At 35.5% G+C, this 20,971-nt stretch overlaps 1 protein-coding gene and 1 pseudogene across 1 annotated transcript in view; one reads left to right on the top strand and one right to left on the bottom strand.

Annotated features, from left to right (window-relative positions):
• The window catches only part of PAPPA2 (pappalysin 2), a 260,705-nt gene that overhangs the window by 144,716 nt on the left and 95,018 nt on the right, over positions 1-20,971 (top strand). The window contains exons 12-13 of the mRNA XM_088016851.1: positions 19,563-19,698; positions 19,898-20,114. Of these exons, the coding sequence (XP_087872977.1) occupies positions 19,563-19,698; positions 19,898-20,114 (353 nt within the window). The remainder of the gene's footprint in view (positions 1-19,562; positions 19,699-19,897; positions 20,115-20,971) is intronic.
• Positions 6,025-6,129, bottom strand: LOC114200093 (U2 spliceosomal RNA; annotated as a pseudogene).

Here is a 20,971-nt window from a genome sequence, read left to right as displayed (position 1 = left end):
AATTTATGGACAAGTGTATGGTCAATACTGGTAAATATTACCTGTACTTTAAAAGGGATATGTACTCTGAAATTATTGGATAGAGCATTCTATATATTTAAGATAAATCAAATTCACCCATCATTGTGTTGAAAGTTTCTATATCATATATATTTTGTGTATATAGATATATTTTCTTGATATTCTGTGCACTGTTTCTATCAGTTAGTCAGTGATATGTTTTAGAAACTCCTACTATAATCTTGGGTTTGTCTATTTCTCTTTTATTTTTTATCAGTTTTTGATTTATACATTTTGAGGCTATCTTATTAAATATACACACAATTCTCACTTTGTATGGTAGTGTGGAACCACAAAATTACCATGCAAGCTAAATTTATGCAAAGCAAACTTAATAATCAATGAGGAAAAATTGTAATTTCTTATGTGAACTCAAAGTTTTTGCCACAATGTTAAACTCATGTGAAGGAAAAATTTTTAAATAGTAAAACTGGTATTTAGTTCATTATAATATAAAACATTTAAAAACATAGAGAATTAAAGTGTTTCCTTTCATTGTAAAAATGTTACCAACAGTAGTTTGAATAGCACTTGACTTTTTCTTTTTCATCATATGACTTACATTACAAAGCTAGCAGTTTTTTTATGCCTTTGTGAATTATCATATTCCTTTCTAAGTTTGGATCAACTTCCAACATTTTATCCTTTGCACTTTCAATGTTAAGAAATATCTCTGAGAGTTCTTTTAATGTGAATTTTTTCTTGGCATCACTTCCTCTGGGACATCTTCATCCTATTTGTCACAACCACTTTTCTCATTTATGTTGATAATTTTACTTTCACTAAGTCCCTCTGGCTGCATATCTAGAGTCCCTCCAATTGGCAGCAGAATTGACATTCCCACCCATCAGCTTTTTCTTCTATAACTCTGCTTACCTTTAATTCACATTTCTCCTCCAGCATTATCACTTTTTTTTCTACACGTTCATCCTTGTTGGCCAATTCCCCCTTTCAATTACCCATTTTTGTAAAATGTGTAGGTTTATCACTGAGAAACAAGGAGGCAACACAATGACACACTTTTCTGTCTCTGCATGAACTGAATAACAGATACACAGTGACCAATCAGTGACAGACTTTGAAAGAAGTGATTGGTCACTGATCACTGTGATTTGTGGATTGAAAGACTATTAGTGAAGTTTGTACTTCCTGTAGTTACAATTAATATATTGTGCTAATTGAAATTTAAATCCTATCATTGGGACTCTGGTGTTATATAACTAAATTGTGATAATTGATATTTGTGCATACGGGAACTTGTGCATATATAAAATCAGGACTGTCGGTGTATAATTTTAGAATTTCTGTATCTTCCTGGTTGATTATCTCTTTTAACATTAAGAAATGCCTCTTTTTATCTCTAAGAATATTCCTGCTTTACTGTAAACTTTGCCTGATATTAGTATAGCTATCTATACCTTTTGTTAGTCATACTTTTATTTTATTCTCTAAGTGGTTATTCTAGAGATTGCAGCATGTATCTTTAACTGGTTAGAGTCTGCTATGAATTAGAGCTCTCATAATTTCATAAGCAATGACTACCTTAGAATACTCTACCCCCATTTACTACTTCCTGGCTTTTTTAAGTTAATATGATTTTAAAATAGCTAATATTTACCTTGTCCAGTGCTCTTCAGGCCTTTCTAATTTCTTTGCTTCCCTCATTTTTATTTAGCTTGAAGAAATCCCATTTATTGTTTCTTTTTATGTGAGTATACTGGCAATGAATTCTTTTAGTTTTTGTGTGGCTGAAAATATCTTTATTTGACATTCATTTTTCAAAGGGTATCTTTGCTTGGTATAGAATTCTAAGTGGCCAGTCGTTTTCTTTCATTAGCCTAAAGATGTTATTCCAGTGTCTTTTCACTTTCATACTTTCTTTGGAGAGTTAGCTGTACATCTGATATATATTACTTTGAAGGCAATGTCTTTTATTCCCTGGTGCTTTCAGTATTTTCTGTTTGTGTTTTGCCTTCAGCACTTTTACTATGATGTTCCAAGGCCTGTTTTTTCTTTGTATATATGTGGCTAAGGCTTTGTCAAGCTTTTTGAATCTGTGACTTAATGTCTTTACTTGCCCATTTACACTTTCTTCTTTTTCTTGGATACCAGATATACATACATTAGACCTTTTTGCTGTGTATCTTTTATCTTTTTTCTTCTTCATTTCTTTCCCTTTTTCTTCATGCTGAAGTCTGGTTATTTTATACTGACATTTCTTCTGTTTCACTAATGATAACTTTTACTCCAACAGCTGTTAAACTGTTTATCAAATTATTTATTTCAGTTATTGTATTTTTAATTCTAGAATTACTATTTAACTATTTCTATAGATTCTCATTTTGTCTGAAATTCTTTATCTTATAGTTTATTTTTAAAAATATATTAATCACTATAATTATAAAGTCTGTATCTGATAATATCAATTATCTTGATGACCTGAGGTCTGTTTATGATGACAGTTTCTTTTCTTTATTTTCATTCATTTAGTCTTATCTACTTTCATATTGAATAATGTTTTTACTAAATTATCATAGAGATTATGGAGACTATGGCTAATGATATCTTTCAAGATCATTTACCTTTTTAAAAAAACGTGTAATAAGATTTGGGAAAGAACACCTTAATCCAATCAGTAATTAAGATGACTCAAGCTTATGCTTCTGTATTAGTGAGCCCTGATATATTTCATTTTTCCCTTTTTTTCCAAAGCCCTAGCCTTTCAGAGGTCTCAACTAAAAGCTTAGATCAGGCCCTCCATCTTGATATTTTCTGAAGTACAGTTTCTATTTCCTCAGCAGTATGTGTCTGCCAAAAACTGCTTAGCTTTTTAGCCTCTCACCCACCAATTTCTGCTGAGTTTCTTATACTCTTATTCTGCAGAGCTTAGAATTTGAAAAATATCTCAGTGACAAAAGTAGCACAGAATGTGAGGTTACCTTCAATGTGGTTTCTTGCTTTTCAAGTCTCTTCAGTCCTGACTGCTGTGGTTTCTTTCACATGTTTCCAAGCATTTTTCTTTTTACTTTATTCATATTTTATAATTTTTCTTGTCATGAGTGTTTGTTCTATTATAAGCTACTTCCTTACAGCTGGAAATAGAAGTCTCCAACTGGAATTCTTTTAATGTATGTCAGTTAGCTACCATATATATTTTAGGTGTGTACCCTATTCTTACTACAAGTGATCTAGGGGTAATAATCCTTGTATAAGAAAAAAAATCACCAATATAATTGGAAATTAAGTTAATATATCAAACCTATTAATAAAATTTAGTTTTCAAAAATCCACATAATACCAAATAAATTAAGGAGTGATTTCTAAAAATAAGTTCATTGGGGTTTCCCCAAGTTTTTTGAAGACAGTAGGATTTCTGACTATTATTTCTTTTAGGTTACTTTAATCTTGGTTCCATACACACACGTGATTTGTATGAAATGGATCAGAGACAAATTTATTTTACAAGGGGGAAAAAACTATACTGAAAAACATTAGCCTTGAAAATATCTTTCCAAAATCTTTCATTTACTAAAATGCTACTTTCCCAACAAATTTCTCACTTTAGTCCTCAGTCCTTTACTGAGGTAACTTGTCTCTCTTAGTTTTCCTTGGTTTTATCTAATCTTGATCCAAGTGACCAAAATGTATGAACTTTCTCTTACATGGCATAGAAGATTTTTATTATTTACAATAATAAACACATTTTATTTTATTTTTTAAAGATTTATTTATTTATTTCAGGGTGGGGAAGGGTAGAGGGAGAGGGAGAGAAATCCTCAAGCAGATTCCCTGCTGAGGAGCCCAATGTGGGGCTTGATCCCAGGACCCTGAGATCATGACCTGAGCTGAAACCAAGGGCTGGCTGCTTAACCAACTGAGCCACTCAGGTGCCCAATAATAAGCACATTTTAAAATCCATTTATAGTTTACAAAGTACATTGCTATGTCCTTTTTAATTTTATCCTTACAATAGCCTATGAGTTTGGCTAAAGTAGGTGTTTTCCTGTTTTATAGATGAGAAAAATAAGAACCAGTCTCAAAGTTCTTTTTCTACATCACTCAAGAATAAAATGGTAAATCTGAAGATCAAACTCATGCTTCTTAACTCTAATCCCATGTTTATTCCTTTACACTATGTTGCCTCTTTCAGTCAGCATTCATTATGCACCTTGATATGCCAAACCCAGAATTGAACACTGGGGATAAACATGAGAATATGACATGAGCAAGAAAGCAAATTGAAACATATGTGGAATTGGGAGAAAGGGTTTCTTTTCTTTTGTTGAATTTCTTCTAAATTCTTCAAAGACGATGTATCTATGGATCTAGTTCATAGGATTTATTAAGTGCGTGTTGTAACTCTAAGTGCCATTGGAGGATAGAAAAAAAAACAGAAGGCATGATTCCTCCCAGAAAGTGCTTTGAATCTCAGCAATATAGACAACAAATGAAGCAATTTGAGAAGCAGATATCCATTAAGTATCTGTTGTTTGGTTTCACAGGGAGCCCATCAACGTATGCAAAATCATATGCTCATGTTTATTTTCATGGCTGTTCTAAAATGTCCTAAATTTGGAATGGTCTCACTCAGGCTGGACTAGTTAGAAATCCTAACAGAAACTTCCCCATGCTTATAGTATTTTAAGTACAATATTGAAAACATCAGTTATAATTATGGACCACTGCTGGAAAACTTTGCTACATAAAACCTAAAGCCTGTTTACCAAAATTTCCTTCCTTTCTTTGTTTGGGTTCAACTAGCCAAACACTACATATGAATCTTCAACAGAAAATGCATTGCATATTTAACTGATTGGATTTCAAAGATAAGAGTCTGTGACACCAGACTCCTGGAGGGGGGAGGGTGTGGAGACACCTATGTATTGAGATTTGCTCTGTTCCAGGTATCTTAGTAATTCTCATACAAGCTCTCTATCAGAGATAATGACTTTTTCTTATTCTAAAAATGATTATCTGAAAACTCAGAAATGTTAAACATTTGAGATAACATAGATAGTAGAGATAAAGATAAGATTCAAATTCAAATATAGCTTATTCCAAAACCCATGTTTCCTTCCTCTATACCAGGAGTTGGGAAACATTTTTCTATAAAGAGAAAAATAAATATTTTATGGTTTGTGGGCCCTACAGTCTCTGTTACAACTACTTAACACTGCTGTTTTAGAATGAAAGCAGCCACAGACAGTATGTAAATGATCAAGCATAGCTGTGTTCTAATAAAATTGTATTTATGAACACTAAAATTTTAATTCATAAAATTTTCACATTATTCCCATTGTTTTTCTTTGATTTTTTCCAACCATTTGAAAATGCAAAAACCATTCTTAGCTCACAGACCATACAAAACCAGGCAGTGAGTCAGATCTGGCCCATGAGAAATAGTTTGCTGACCTATGCTCTGTATCATGTGTCCATCTAATACTCTAGATACTGATAGACATTTGCCTTGTTTCTGCATCATAACAGTGCCAATTTTAATTCTACTCAGTAAACATTGCCTAAAATGAACAAAATATTGTACTATAGAGGGGTCCAAAGCTGAATGAGTCACCATCTTCACCCTTAAGGTATATACACTGCAGTGGCATGTTTACACAAATATTCTAGAAGATAGAATGTTGTAACTCATATGCTACAGATACAGTAAAGTACAAAACAGGCTCAAAAGGACCTGGTGACTGGGCATAAGGAGATAGAGATAAACCCTATCTCATTGAATTCTGCCATTTATCCCATCTTCCATACCACTCCTCTACACACACACACACACACACACACACACACACACACACACACACACACATTCTAGGCCTTAATCATTTTAGTCATAACAGATTGCTTTCAGTGCTGGAATATTTCAAGGTTTTCACATCTCCATAATCTTTCAGGTAGGGAACTTATCTTTTTCTTTCTCTGTAAATGCTTTCTCCATTTTATCTCTCCAAGGTATACATATTCATCTTCTAAGATTGGGCTCAGGCATTATTTCTTTTATACTGATAAGAACAGATTCTACACTTGATCTTAGCCAAAAGGCCAAGAAGTGATGGGGATTATTTCTTTTGTAAAGCCCAGCCTTTCCTGAACTTCTTTCCCAAGGCCCTCTTAGTATAACTGCTAACTTTTTCATATATGCTTCCTCAATAGACTCTTCTATCATAGTATTTGTATACTTTGCTGTTCTTGTTTCTCCCTCTCCATCTGATGAACGCTAAGGACCTAAGGATAGACAGGGAGGACTACTGTACTACTTATGACACAACACAGAGGTGGGTAAGTAGGACTGTGGGCTGGACTAGATTGAAAGGGGAGGTAGATAGAAGCCACAAACTACCTCTTCCTGAAAAACTTTATAAAAGATGAACTGTAGTTTGAGTGGAAACCACATCAAAAAGGAATTTTTCAAAGATGGGGGAGATTTGGTCATTTTCTTTGGTTGTGGCAGGTTGGAGTCTCTAGGAAGTAGATTCTGAAATGGACCTTAGATGTTCCCTTTGGCAGCACATATACTAAATTAAGATGAAGCTTAGTATGCAGGATGTTTATTAAGGAGTGGGCTTGGTATCAACATCTGTGGAAAAGAAGGGAAGGAAGCATGAGCGGGTGAAAAAGGAAGTTGAGCAACCTCAATGACAGCTTGACTGACTTCTGTGAAGAAATAATACATATTATCACAAGGCACAAGGGCTAAGTGGAGTAATACTGCTGTAAGGTCCTTACCCTTTGAGATAATAATATTTGAATGTAGATTATAATAAGTTAGATATACATATTATAGTCTCCAGAAAAATCATTAAAAAATATACATATACACAAATAGTTATAGGTAGAAAGTTAAAAGGACGATTAATAGAATAATAAAATAATTTGATTCACTCAGAAGCAGGAAAAGAGGAGTTAAGAAACAATTAATTAATAAAAAACAAATACCAAGATGGCAGACTTAAAATCAACTGTATTATTGATTACATTAAATGCAAATTTTTCTAAAAATGCCATGTAAAAGGCAGAGATTGTCAATATACATAAGATGGAAAGAATCAATTATCTACTGTTTATGAAAACACATTTTAAACATAAAGACATGCAGCGCACCTGGGTGGCTCAGTTGATTAAGCAAGTGGTTATGCGACTGCCTTCAGCTCAGGTCATGATCCTGGAGTCCCAGCATCGAGTCCCACATCAGGTTCCCTACTCAGCAGGGAGTCTGCTTCTCCCTCTGACCCTCCCCCATCTCAGGCTCTCTCTCTCTCTCTCATCCTTTCTCTCTCAAATAAATAAAATCTTTAAAGAATAAATAAATACAGGCAGAATGAAAGTAAAAGGGAGAAATTATATACCATGTAGACTCTAAGCATAAGCAAATTGCTGTGCTATGCTAATATCTGATAAAATAGAATATTACTGGAGATAAAGAGGGATGGTTCTTAATGATAAGTAGATCAATTTATCAAAAATACTGAACAATCTTAATTATAAAATTGAAGCACCTAAGAACAGAGCCTTAAAGGAAATGAATTAAAAATTGATAAAACTAATAGACAAATAGCCAAATCCATAATTATAATTGGAGATTTTTATCATCTCTAAGTCATTGAGGTAGCAAGTAGACAAAAAGATCAGGAGAAGTATAGAAGATTTGAAGATCATTCTCAAATATCTTGACCTACTTTGATATTTGTAGAAATACTGCCTATGCAGAATGCATATGGTACATTCACCAAATAGGTTATATCCTAGACCATAAAACAAGTCTTAATAAATCTGTAATGATTACACTTATACAGAGTACATTCTCTGACCTTAACAGTAGTAAATAAGAAATGAATAACAATATGTCTAGGAAATCTCCAATTTCTTGATAATCAAGCAGTACATTTCTAAATGACCCATAGGTCAAAGAAGGTTTTATGGGGGAAATTAGAAAACATTTTGAGCTGAATGATAATGAAACAACATTTCAGAATTTATGGGATATGATTAAAACAATATTTCCAGGGAAATTTATAGCTTTAAATATCTATATTTGGAAAATCAGTATAAAATCAATAATCACAGTTTCCATCTTAATTAGGAAAAGATCAAATTAAAGTCATAGTGAAAGTATAAAGGAAATAACAGAGAAAAGGAGAAATCAGTAAAGTAGAAAAAACTCCTATATCACCACTGTTATTGTACTTTCTCTGGAAATAGCAGCCAAGGCTAGACTTTGAATTCTATATTTTATGATATAAAAGAAATGAAACATAAAATATGAGAGAAGTAAAACTCAAATTATTTTCTCATAAATTGAGTTGACATCTGAAAAGAGGAAACAACCTGAAAATTATTTCATTTAGTATCATGGTTTAGTACAAAATTAAGATGAAAGCAAATATGCTCTCTAATTTTAAACAACAATCAATGAGAAAATATGATTAAAGAAAATAGTTCATTTAAAATAGCAGTCAAGGTAGTAAAATATCTAGGAATAAATGTTAAAAAAGAAAAATGAAAGATCTATATGAAGATACAATGAAGGCTTGAATAGATGAAGAAGCACAAACTGGTCCTGTATAGAAGGACTCAATATCATATGGGGGTCGATTCTCCCTAAATCCTAAACTTCCCATAATCCCAACAAAAATTCTAACAAAAAAACTTTTAAAGAATTACAAAGTTGATTTTAATGTTTTTAATGGAAGTTCTGCCAAAGTTTAGTGATGAAGGAGGCCTGCCTCTGTCAAGGATTTTGAAATATGTCACAAAATTATAATGTTAACATATCAACAAATAGACAAATCAATGGAACAAGATGGCCGTGAAATACACCCAAAGACAGAGACATACATATGGATATGGCTTGAAATTAAACTTAATACTCTCAAGACAAATGAGAATGGTGCATCCATTTCCACATATCCTTGCATGAACATAATATTATCTAATTACCTAAAATTAATAAATCTGATGGGAACAAAGTGATATCTTGATTATTTTTTCTTTGATTATTAGTGAGGTAGTGCATCCCCTTTACAAAAATAATTATCAGGCATTTAGTATTCGTTTTTTATTTAATTGTAACATAGACAAATTTATTAGTTTTTTCTAATATTGCAAAAATGTTTTTTACTTTCTTATATTAGTTTTGTAGTTTTGCCTTTTGAAGTTTAGTGTTTAACATAATTGAAATTTATTTTTGTGTATAGAATAAGGTAGGGTTTTTTCCCTTAAATATGGTAAGTGAATTTCTAATCTCAACCATTAAAACATTCCATCATTGCTCTGATGATTCACAGTGCCACATTGATTATATACTAATTTCTGGAATAGACTTGAATCTGCTTTTTTTAACACACTGCTTTATTTCATTGACCTATTTTCGTGTTCCTTACACCGATAGGACACTGTTTTTAGTACCATGACTTCTGCTACCAAACATATCTGGTGGTAGACATGTCCCCACCTTCCACTTTTCTTGCACATTTAAAAAATTTAATTAGCTACTCATTATTCATGAACACTTATTTTCCATATAAATTTTAGAATAAGCCTTAGATCATTTCTTCTGCCTCTGGAAAAAAATATTGGTATATGTGAGCTAAACTGAATCAAACACTTGATTTGTGTCAATTGATATGATCTTGTGATTTTTCTCCTTTGATCCATCATTATGTTGAAATCATACTGATAGATTTTTTGTTTTTAGATATCAAGTCATTTTTGTCTATGTGGCATGAAGCTACTTGCTCATTATACATTACATTTTAAATACGCTCTTGGATTTTATTGGTTAATCTTCTGCTTTGGATTTTTGCATTTGTATTTATTTCTGGAATTAATTTATATATTCCTTTTTTTGAATATTCAGATTACACAAGCCTCATAAAGTTGATTGGGTAGTTTCCTCTCTTATATTTTCTGAAACCACCTGTATAAAATAAGGATTATCTGTTCCTTCAAAATTTAGCAGAACCCACCTGTAAAACCAGCTGGGTTTGGGGTTTGCTTGAGGAAAGATTTATGTTCGTCATTTAACTTTCTTTGATTTTTATTAATATTTTTAATTTCTTCTTCCCAATTTTGGAAACTATTGGATATTTCCATAAATTTACTAATTTCTTCCACATATTCAAATTTCGTGCTGATAATTGTTCATAATGTATTTTTACTTTGTCTCATCTCTATTTCAGCTGTAGTTACCATTCCCTTTATATTGTGTGTCTTTAGGCCTTCTGATTTCTCCTGTTTTTCTTGATTACTCATGCCTAGGTTTCTTCAAAGAACAATTTTTACTTTTGTTCATTTTTCTCTTCATTCTAGTCGTGGTTCTCCAATTCACTGATTTCTATCTTTATCTATTATTTCCTCTCTTCCTTTTTCTCTGGATTCACACTGATGTTCCTTTTTAGCTTCTTGTGTCAAACACTTGGATAATTTGTTTTCACTGTTCCATAATTTTGCCCATTTTTACTACTTTGATTGTAGCCAATAAATGTTGACATATAGGGCTTTCGTCGTCAGTCCACCCTAAGTATTTTGTAATAACTCATAACTTCTTTTTAAAATCAGGAACTTTCAGTAGCATTTTGTTTCTTTCTACCACTGATTTTTCAGAGGATAGCAACTTTTATTGTGCCAGCTCTGTCAGTATTAGAGGTTTTTTTTCTTCTTCTCTTGGCCCTGCATTTTATTAGGAAGCACTTAAAGAAAGAGCCTTTGTTCATTCAGAAATTGAGGTCCAATCTGTATTAGAAATATGTACTCCCCATTAGCTTCCAAAAGTATCTACCACTCTTACCATGTCTTCTTTCTCTATTTTTCTTTATATACAAACACCTACAAAATCCTTTCTTCCATTCCTTTTTTTAAATTTCTCTGCTCTTCTTCTTTTATCTCTTCATTTTTTAAAAATTGTGCATTCTCATATCTTGCCAACTTTGAGTTGAAGAAAAAAAAATACTTCAAAAAATAATGAAGAATTTTTTTAGTATAAGTCCTGTGCTATATTCAAGGCATACTTATACTAAACAAAAATATTTATTGTTTCTCTGATATTCATATTTAAGCAAGCATCTTGTTTGGTTTTGTTTTTGCTAAATTTGGCAAATCTTATAATTCTTTTTTATTTAATCAGTTGAAAACTAATTGTCTATTCAGAGATGACTTCAGCCATCCAGAAAACTGAATAGATTTCATAATTTAGCAAAAAAGATAAAGCTCATAGATAGAAGGCACTAATCCAATCATTACTTTGGATTCTTTGACTTTGTTCATAGGAAAGTAGACAGGACCCTTTGTTAAAGTCTATTTATTTTACTTAGAATTTTAATAATATTAATGATCTGAATTTTCAATCTGCTGTAGAAAAGGAGCAGCAAATTAGGAGGGGATATAGAAACTGGGAGAAGACATATATTCAGAGGTACAGTATTATAAGCCCTATTTTTACCATTAATCAGTCAAATGACCTTATATAAATCATGTAACCTTCTTGGACATCAATTTTCTTAGCTTTAAAATGAGGTATTTGGACTGGATGATTCCTTTCAGTTATGTATTATAATTTCAGCTTGATGGTGAATTTAAAAAGGAATGAGATAATAAATATGAATAATAAAAGAACTGCAGTTTTAGGCTATCAAATGCTAGGGCAAAGATAAGTAAGTATATCCAGTGATGCCTTTAGAGCCTTGCTACTCAAAATATGGTTGGCATCCAAAAGCATCAGCATCACCTGAGAGCTAGGTAGGACTGCAGAATCTCAGCTCTACTAAATCAGAATTGGCATTTTAACAAGACCCTCAGGTGATCTGTATGTACATTAAAGTTTGAAGAGCACTGCCTTAGAAGATTGTTATCTTAGCATTCAGGAAAATAACCGATGTTCAAAGTGATGCCTCAAGTTCACCAAGTGAAAATTCAGTTAAGTACAGGATTCCCCAGTTAAGAGGGCAGGAGCATTTATAATAGGTATTGGAATTATATCTGTACACATCACTGAAATTTCTAAAAAGTTCTTGCCTTTCAAAAGAAAATCTTCTGTTTAGAAAATTAACCTATATGGATCCCTGCATTCCCTGGGAATCCTGCAAAAGCAAAAGTGACTATGTATATATGATTTTCATTTCCACCAAAAACTGGCCTAGTGCATTGAAAGGGGAATTCCATCTCTCTGTGGCTCAACAGTTTATCCCTAGAGGGTAAAGCACTCGTTTTCCACTTTCCTATCTGATTGCTACTACTCTAACTTTTTATTTATTTTACATGGAAGCTTTTGCAGGCTCTAGACATGACATCTTAGCCGACTTTAAGTTTCATGAATAATTGGGATGGCAATGTTTTTCACCCAGAGGCGGGGGAACCTTGCCTGGCTCTACAGTGTGCTCCTTCATCCCCTCACTTATGCATTATTGTTCCCAAGAAAGCCTTCTCCATATATATTCCATAATACCTTTCCTTATTCTCAGAGTTTGTCTTGTGTGGAGTGTCCCCAGGATTCAGATTCTCAGGTGGAGATTTGCATGCTGAAAGTTTATTGAAGACTTTCCCTAAGATTAACACCTGTGAGGGAGTGAAAGAACCAGGGGAGTACTGAGAGAGAAGGGCTGTGAGACAGCCACGTGAAGGTTTCAGCATCCCACAGGGAACTGGGATGGCCTCCAGAGTTCTCCTACCTTGTACACCACTCACTCCTATCAAAAGGTCACTGAACATGGGTTTCTCCAGAGAAGTGACATGAGCTTCTGGAGTCTTTCTTCTTCAGAGGGCACTTTCCAGAAGGAGACTTTGCTGTGGGTTGAGTGCTCAGTCATGAAGGAAGGGGTCTCATGGTGTCTCCCAGATCTCACGGTGGACCCCCACACTGCAGTATCCACTACAGATTTGGTTTGCCTCTTTCTAAGCCCCCTTCTGAGTCCCAGAAGCTCTTCTAACACAGAGCCTGCTTCTGCAGACTTAGCCCTGGTGTCTAAAATCACAGATGAGGAAATGCTGTTAGAAGGAATTGAGACAACAAGCTGATTCTGATATGAGTCCTTCCACTGACTTGTTGAGACATATTCAAATGTCTCTCCCTGGATGGTGGGGGTCATAATGGTGGTTCCCTCTTCATTTCACAAAATAACAACTTGACTTCACTTTTCTGAAAGGAGAATCACATAAACTCATGGTGTTTATAGGCTTACTTGTACTATGGGTACAAGTAGGAATATAACGTAGGAATGTAACATAGGATATCAGCTGGGTTTTGACTAATACCAAGAGAGATAGAAAGTAAAACCAGGTTCAAAACTCCTTCCCCATTTTGACTCACATCCTCAAGTATGGAGACTACTGAGATAGCTCGGTAACAAGAGGCTAGTTGTCTCAGAGCCTCTATTCCTCCATTAGTTTTGGAAGTCAAGTAAGATCCCCTGAAATTTTGAGAATTAATCTCTGCCTTGTCAAATTTCTGAAATCTACAGAGATAGCAATATTATTAGGTGAGCCACATGAAATATTTGATAATTTTTCACCTACAAAAAAGGCATATGGTTCAACCAATAGTGCATGCATTCTTTATTTTTTAAAAATATGTATTTATTTATTTGAGGTTGGGGGGAGGCAGAGGGAGAGGGAGAGAGAATCCTCAAGCAGACTCCCTGCTGAGCACAGAACTGGACATGGATCTCAATCCCAGGACCCCCGAGATCATGACCTGAGCTAAAATCAAGAGTGGGATTTTCATCCAACTGAGCCACCCGGGGACCCCAATAGTGCAAGTATTCTTAATCTGATTTCTGCTGACCCCTAATTGAACTACAAATGGCTTTTAAAGTGTTCACTTAGCTCCTAGCAATTGTATGAAGCTTTTATGCCTAAGTGTTTATGTGACTTCATTTTGGGGGAAATAGAGGTTATGAGTGTCAACAAATTTTCTAAGGAATCTGTGACTTCCTGCTCACCCCAAATTAAGAACCATTGGGTAGTCAAAAGACTACACAACTTGAAGTTGGAAAACCCAAATTCCTACCTCTCTAGCATTTGGTAGAGGAAGTCACTTAAGCTCCTCAGAACCTACTTTCCACTTCTATGATACAACCTTTGTATCCTGGGAGATATTATAGTACAAAAATCTCAGATAGGAATAAAAACCCAAGGAACTTTATGGAGGCTTCAGCAAAGCATGTGATCATGCTTGGCACACTGTTAAGTGCTATACAAAGAGAATATAATGTCTGCTCACTTTCTCCTGCTCAAGGGCCATCCCTTTCTCTCTGGAATCAGGATGTGCCATAGATGAGTAAAAATGGAAAGGCAAAGAAAAAAAAATAACAACCCAGTAACTAACCAAAAACATTTAAAACCTCAGAGAAGATTCTTTTCAAGTTTGTGGTATAGTTTCAGGATCTGCTATCCAGTGACCACCACAAAGGATGACCTGGAAGTTGAAATACTTGGCTTGGGAGTATATTGAATGAGTGTGTCTGTACCCAGTAGGCAGATTGAAGAGGGATTTCTTAAGCCCAAACAGTTCTTCACTAGGGGAACATTCTTTCAATCTTACCCCTCACCAGTGGCCAGAAGTTCCATCCAGTAGTTAATGTGCAGACCTTGGATGAAAAAGCCATTGAATGTGATGGACTGGTTTTCCACATCTGTATGTCAGTCAGTATCTACTATCTGTTTTTCTAATTATCTATCTATTATCTATCTATCTATCTATCTATCTATCTATCTATCTATCATCTATCTATTTCTCCAATCTATGTTTCTCTGTTTCAAAGTATTTTGCAATGGATTCAATGAGCTAATTTCACTGGCAATCCTCCAACTTGAGACCACTCCTCAGTCCTGAGAATCACTTGCTTTTCTAAAAGATTCTGTCTCCTTTCTAACATCTAGCTATAGTTTTTCTTCATAAGAGCCAAGTTCAAATTAATTTTATATTGCCAATGTAAGACATGAATGCAATCTCCTTGTTAAGACTAATAAAACATTGCACACGAAGCTAATAATCCCCTTGACCTCTTAGCATCTTGAATTTTTCTCTTGGGGCATGCCTGCTGCTCATTTCAGATCTGAGTAGTTCCCCAGGAGGTGCATTTGATGCTCTTTGTCCAGAAGGGGAAGCTATTCACATAATGCTTTTGGTGTAGTGATGAGAGAAGTATCACACTGTAGTGGCAAAAGTGGCATGGGGTCGAATAAGTAGCGCTTCATGTTGCCAAAGTCTCTGTTCCAGCCCATAACTATCTTTTATATCCAGGAACATAAAATTCACTGTGTGTTTTGTATAAAGTGAAAATAGTGTGGGCTATAATATTATATTAAAATAGCTGTGATGTAGCTGTGGGAAGAATAACTTTTAAAAATATCATCTTTGGTGCTCAACATCACTCATCATCAGGGAAAGGCAAGTCAAAAACAGTGAGGTATCACCTTACACCTGTCAGAATGACTCGAATCAAAAGACAAGAAAGAACATGTGTTGGTGAGGATGTGGAGAAAATGGAACTCTTGTGCACTGTTGGTGGGAATGCAAATTGATGCAGACACTGTGGAAAACACTATGGAGGTCCTCAAAAAATTAAAGAAAGAAACATCATACAATCCAGTAATTCCACTACTGAGTATTTACTTAAAGGAAATGAGAACACTAATTCAAAAAATATATGCATCCCTATGTTTATAGCAGCATCATTTACAATAGCCAAGACATGGAAGCAACCCAAGTGTCCATCAATAGATGAATGGACAAAGAAGATGTGGTAGGAAGATAGATGATAGACAGATGATAGATAGATGATAGATAGATAGATAGATAGATAGATAGATAGATAGATAGATAATAGATATACAGTGGAATATTATCAGTCATAAAAAAAGAATGAAATCTTGCCATTTGCAACAACATGGATGGAGCTAGAGGGTTTAATGCTAAGTGAAATAAGTCAGTCAGAGAAAGACAAATACCATATGTAGAATTTAAGAAACAAAACTAATGAAGAAAGAAAGAAAAAAAAAAGAGACAAACTAAAAAACCAACTCTTAAATACAAAGAACAAACATGGTTGCCAGAGGGGAGGTGAGTGAGGGAACCGGTGAAATGGATAAAGGGCAGTAAGAGTTACAAACTTCCAGTTACAAAGTAAGTCACAGAGATGAAAAGTACAGCATAGGGGATATAGTCAATAAGATTGTAAAGATGTTGTCTGGTGACAGTGACTACACTTATTGTGATGAGCACTGAGTAATGCATAGAATTACAGAATCCAGTTGTACACTGGAAACTAATGTAACACTGTTATACTTCAATAAAAATAATCATCTTTGTTTAAATAAGGAATAAACTCTTAGTATTCTAATTATACTGTCAATTTTAGAAGTTTTTTGTCTGTATATGTACAGCAAAAGTAGGTTTTTGATAAACACACATTGAACTGAATTTTCTGAAAAGCCTAGTAAAGGAGTTATGTATATTAAATATATTTTTCATAGATTCCATTTATAAACTAGAGATATATTCTATACCAAAAGCCTTGGATATTGCCAATGTCTCTAGAAGTAGAACCTGGAATATCAATTCACGTTTCTACAAATGCTGATTTAAAATAGCATAGATGAAATTTTTTAGCCTATAGGTTTTAGAAAAGCATAATTCTCTATACACCAAAATATACACTTTGTGTTTAATTTTTAAATTTTATTCTTTACCCTTTCTTCCTGAAGTGTAAACAAAATAAAAAAATATTTCTCTTTGGAAATAAGAATTATTTTGTGAATTAATTTATGAACATTGAGTTCTTACTAGATGACGGGTACTGTCCTGTGTGCTTTTACATGATTTCATTTAATCCTCATAATAGCTTCAAGAAATAGGTAGTATCTCTGTGTTTCAGATGTGCAAAAGAGGATCTCTAGGCTCAGAGAGGAGGGATGGATTGCTCAGCCTTAACCAGTTAGTAGAGATGGAGCTAAGAGTTGAATTGAGATTTCTGCCTGGCCAACCCTCTCTCCAGAATGGTGAACTTACTTGGTTCTTTTCACCCTGGCTCAGATTGGGTATGCATCTATGTGTGGATTCAAACTAGTCTCTGCTTTAGAAGCACCAAAAGTCATATAAGAGGTCATACTTTCTTTGTGTCTGGTTGCGGTTGTGGGGCATATTCAGTATTCAGCTGAGAACAAAGTTCCGTTATGTCTCCCGTAGCACTATGAGAGGAAATGCCACAGACTCAGTGTCCTGTACCTTGATCAAACCCTTGTCTCTTTTTGCTTTGTGTATCCCAACGTTCCTGGGCCTGTGTGGTTTTTTTTTGTTTTTTGTTTTTTGTTTTTGTTTTTTGTTTTTTTCTTGTGAGTCTTACCTGTGGTTTCCTGCTGAAGCCATGGCCTCAAAATCCTGGCATAGCCTTTCCCACAGATCATGGCACAGAGGCGCTGCCACCTTGAGCAGGCTGTAAGGTTCAAAGGGATTTGGTTCAAAGACCCTTAGAGCAAGGAGGCACATTGCCAGGAGATGCAAAATGAGCTGGAGGTTTTAGGCAGGGGCCCTCAGGACAGAGAAATCCACGCCATCATAAGACCAATCCCTCCTAATTAGTCTCAGGTGGGTGGTGTCTATTTTGGGGCCCAGCAGAAGATGGGAAGACTCAGCGCTCCTGTTCCTTGTTGAACCCTCCCCACTCTTCAAGTCTGAGGCCTACTGGGGTAAAGCCACCATGTACTTGTTTGGACTCTGTCTGTTCCTGGCTCAGGAAACAACCCAGAACTTTCTTCCAGTACTCAGGTCTCTTTTGTGGTGTAGGAAAAGGAAGAGGTTGTGGGAGTTCCAAGGGACTTTGATGTCCTTTGCTGCTGCAGTTGAGGGCTTTGCGTTAGGCTCTTGGTTACCTTATGGTATGTTTCATGTCTAGCTCTCATCCAGTCAGGGACAAAGGACCTCATATTGCAAGCCATAACCTATGGGTCTGGATACTTCTTAAGTTATAAAGGAATATTTATTACTTCAAAGAGGGGAAATGAAACGAAGGGAAAAAGACACTGTAAAAAGAGAGTGTGGCTGGTCTTTCCCTCAGAGGAGGAGAGGAAGAAGGGAGAGCTGTGTTGCATTGACCACTGCAAATCATAAAATCACCCTAATTAAGCCAGCAGTGCAAATGGACACTCTATAAACACACCACCAAGACTCAGGAAAAATCAGCCTGCACACAAGGAAGAATTCTTGGTAAAATGGAAAACATGTTTTACCCTTCTCCTCCCCATTTTTAGAAGAGGTTCCTGCCATTAGATATACCCTTCTTTAACCCTGAGGATAGTTTTCCTGGAGCTTCATCACCCTCAGAACCAGATAAAATCTATAGAAAGGCACAGAGAACATTGTAAGGTCTAGCTCCAGAATCTCAAAATGTAGCAACCATGTAATACCAAGTAACGTAGAGGTTTACTCTCAACAGAAATGAAGAGTAATACTGAGCTAAAGGACATAAAATAAAGCTAGAATTACTACATCAAATAATTTCTGTGTGGGAAATAAGCTCTCCAGGTCATCTCCCAATCTCAAAGATGTTTTCTTTTATATTAAAGGATTTCTAGGGACAAAACTCCCATGATTTGCTTTGAAAGACTGTTTCGTTGTTGTTTTTTTTTTTAAGATTTTATTTATTTATTTGACAGAGAGAGACACAGCGAGAGAGGGAACACAAGCAGGGGGAGTGGGAGAGGGAGAAGCAGGCCTCCCGCAGAGAAGGGAGCCCGATGCAGGGCTCGATCCCAGGACCCTGGGATCATGACCTGAGCCGAAGGCAGATGTCTAATGACCGAACCACCCAGGTGCCCCAAAAGACTGTTTTATTGTTCATCATCCTAAGCATCTAGGAATATTGCTTACAAATAACTGAATTTCTTGTCCCTCAGTGTTGGCTTATTTTCAGCCATGGGTAGGGTAGCATATATATGCTTGGGGGCACCAGCAGAAATGCATGAGAATAAACAGTTTGGCAGCTTCTAGTCTCAGAAACAATAGACACTGAAGTTGCCTCTCATGTCATACTCCACATGCTAAGTGAGAGGTTCAGATAAAATGTTTAGGGGGAAGACAGGAAGATGCAGAAGGATGAACTACGTTCTGAACTATGCCAGTTCACAACAGAATGTTAGCTTGGTGCCACTTGTCCACTTCTCTCCCACTTTGGAGATAAGATTGGCTGGCTATGCAGTAATTTATTGTGTCCAGCAATGGTCTCTTTCAGTGATCTTCTTGAGAAATTTAAAGAAAGACAGGTCCAAGTGAAAAAAGGAACAGTTGAGGTTAAAAAAAAAAAGACAATCTCAGGAAAAGATGGGAAGTTCAGTAGCTGAAAGTTATCTTTTTCCATCTAATTTTGATTTTTAGTGTAATCTCGGCTATCTTTTTGTGCCTACTCCATAATTTTCTCATAAGTGTAAAAATAGCATGACACAGTGCCTTGATAGCCCAGTGGAAATGATGACTCACACATATATGTGCTTATGCCTAGGTGTGTTTTGGTAGACCAGGAATGGCCACGGCAATTTTCGTTTTCTTGACATCTGATGGCCCGGTACTCAGAGAACATCAGCGGCCGACAGTGACTGTTCACCTGACCGATGTCAGTGGGAACAACCACTCTCTTGGTGAGTCTGACAGTGATCCCTTCAGGGCCACTAGAGGATGATCCAGTAGACCCTGAAATCAGCCTGGCATCTGACTCTGATATTGTTTGGGACCTTGCCTACAGTAACAGCTGTTGAAAAGATAAAAGGAATGCTAGGTATGGAACACAGTGCTATATGAATGACCTACAGTATTATTCATCTCCTTATTTCTCTTCAGGAACCTATGAGCTGTCATGCCAGCATAACCCACTGGTTATCAATGTGACCCATCACCTGAATGTCCTCTCCCACCGTACCACCTCAGTGCTGCTGAATTTCTCATCCCCATTGGTGGGCATCTCAGCGGTGGCTCTAAGGACATCTTCCCACATAAGTCCTTCAGCTCCCAATGAGTGCATCCCAGAGCATGAGGGGCAAAATCATCAGGGACAGAGGTACAGAGTCTCTTATCTCCTTTTTTTTCTTGTGGTTGTGAGGTACTACTATCATTTTCATATATAGCATTTTGTTTTCAGTGGGTGCTTAATCACTAACTAAAAAGTGGGTCTAAAAACTACTAAAAAGACATAAGAAACAAGCAAAGAACAACTCATAGAAGGCACACTTGGGTTTTATATTTTGCTCTTCTTTTCTTAAATGATAATAATTTTTTATGTAAATATTTAACATCTTTACAAGGTCTTAAAATCTTTTTTACATATAAAACCACTGCCTTCAAATCAGCATGGTTATATAAACTGCCAAAAATTCTCTCCCAAAAACTCAGTGTTCCCTAAGCAATGTATATTTTTCCACTTGTTCCCACCTGGACAGTGTATACAGCAAGTTTCACAATTAGTTTTCAAGGCATGTCATACAATCAGTTAGAGTTACATATGGAAATCAGGAATATATTATCTACATAGGTCTTTCTGTGGACATCTGTGATTGTCATCATCTAGATAGAGATTTCCTGAACTCTCTGCCTCAGCTAGTAGAGGGATTGTGCTTTATAGTGTTGGTGTGCCCAAGGGTGGCCTGAAGGTAGGAGGGAGAAGGCCAAAGGTGTGTGCTGCAGTTGGGCTGGACTCATTCTATGAGTGGTCTAATCAATGGAGTGGGACTATAGGTAACAGAGTTCATTCCCTCAAGGAGTAAGGTTTCAGGCAATTAGGATCCCAGTCACAAAAGCTTCCAGGCAGTGCTCTATCACCAAATAGGAGATTTGATACCACCATGCCCAAACTAGGTATACCAGAAACTGAGATTTGATTAGGGACTAGGAGTAGACAGTAGTGTGTAGTATATCAGT

This window comes from Eumetopias jubatus, unplaced genomic scaffold (genome assembly GCF_037043125.1).
Source record: "Eumetopias jubatus isolate StellerSeaLion01/CBP00866 unplaced genomic scaffold, mEumJub1_p1.0 scaffold_12, whole genome shotgun sequence".
NCBI classification, from domain to species: Eukaryota; Metazoa; Chordata; class Mammalia; order Carnivora; family Otariidae; genus Eumetopias; species Eumetopias jubatus.
The sequence above is the reverse complement of the archived record's forward strand: the minus strand, read 5'-3'. Positions and strand labels throughout refer to the sequence as shown.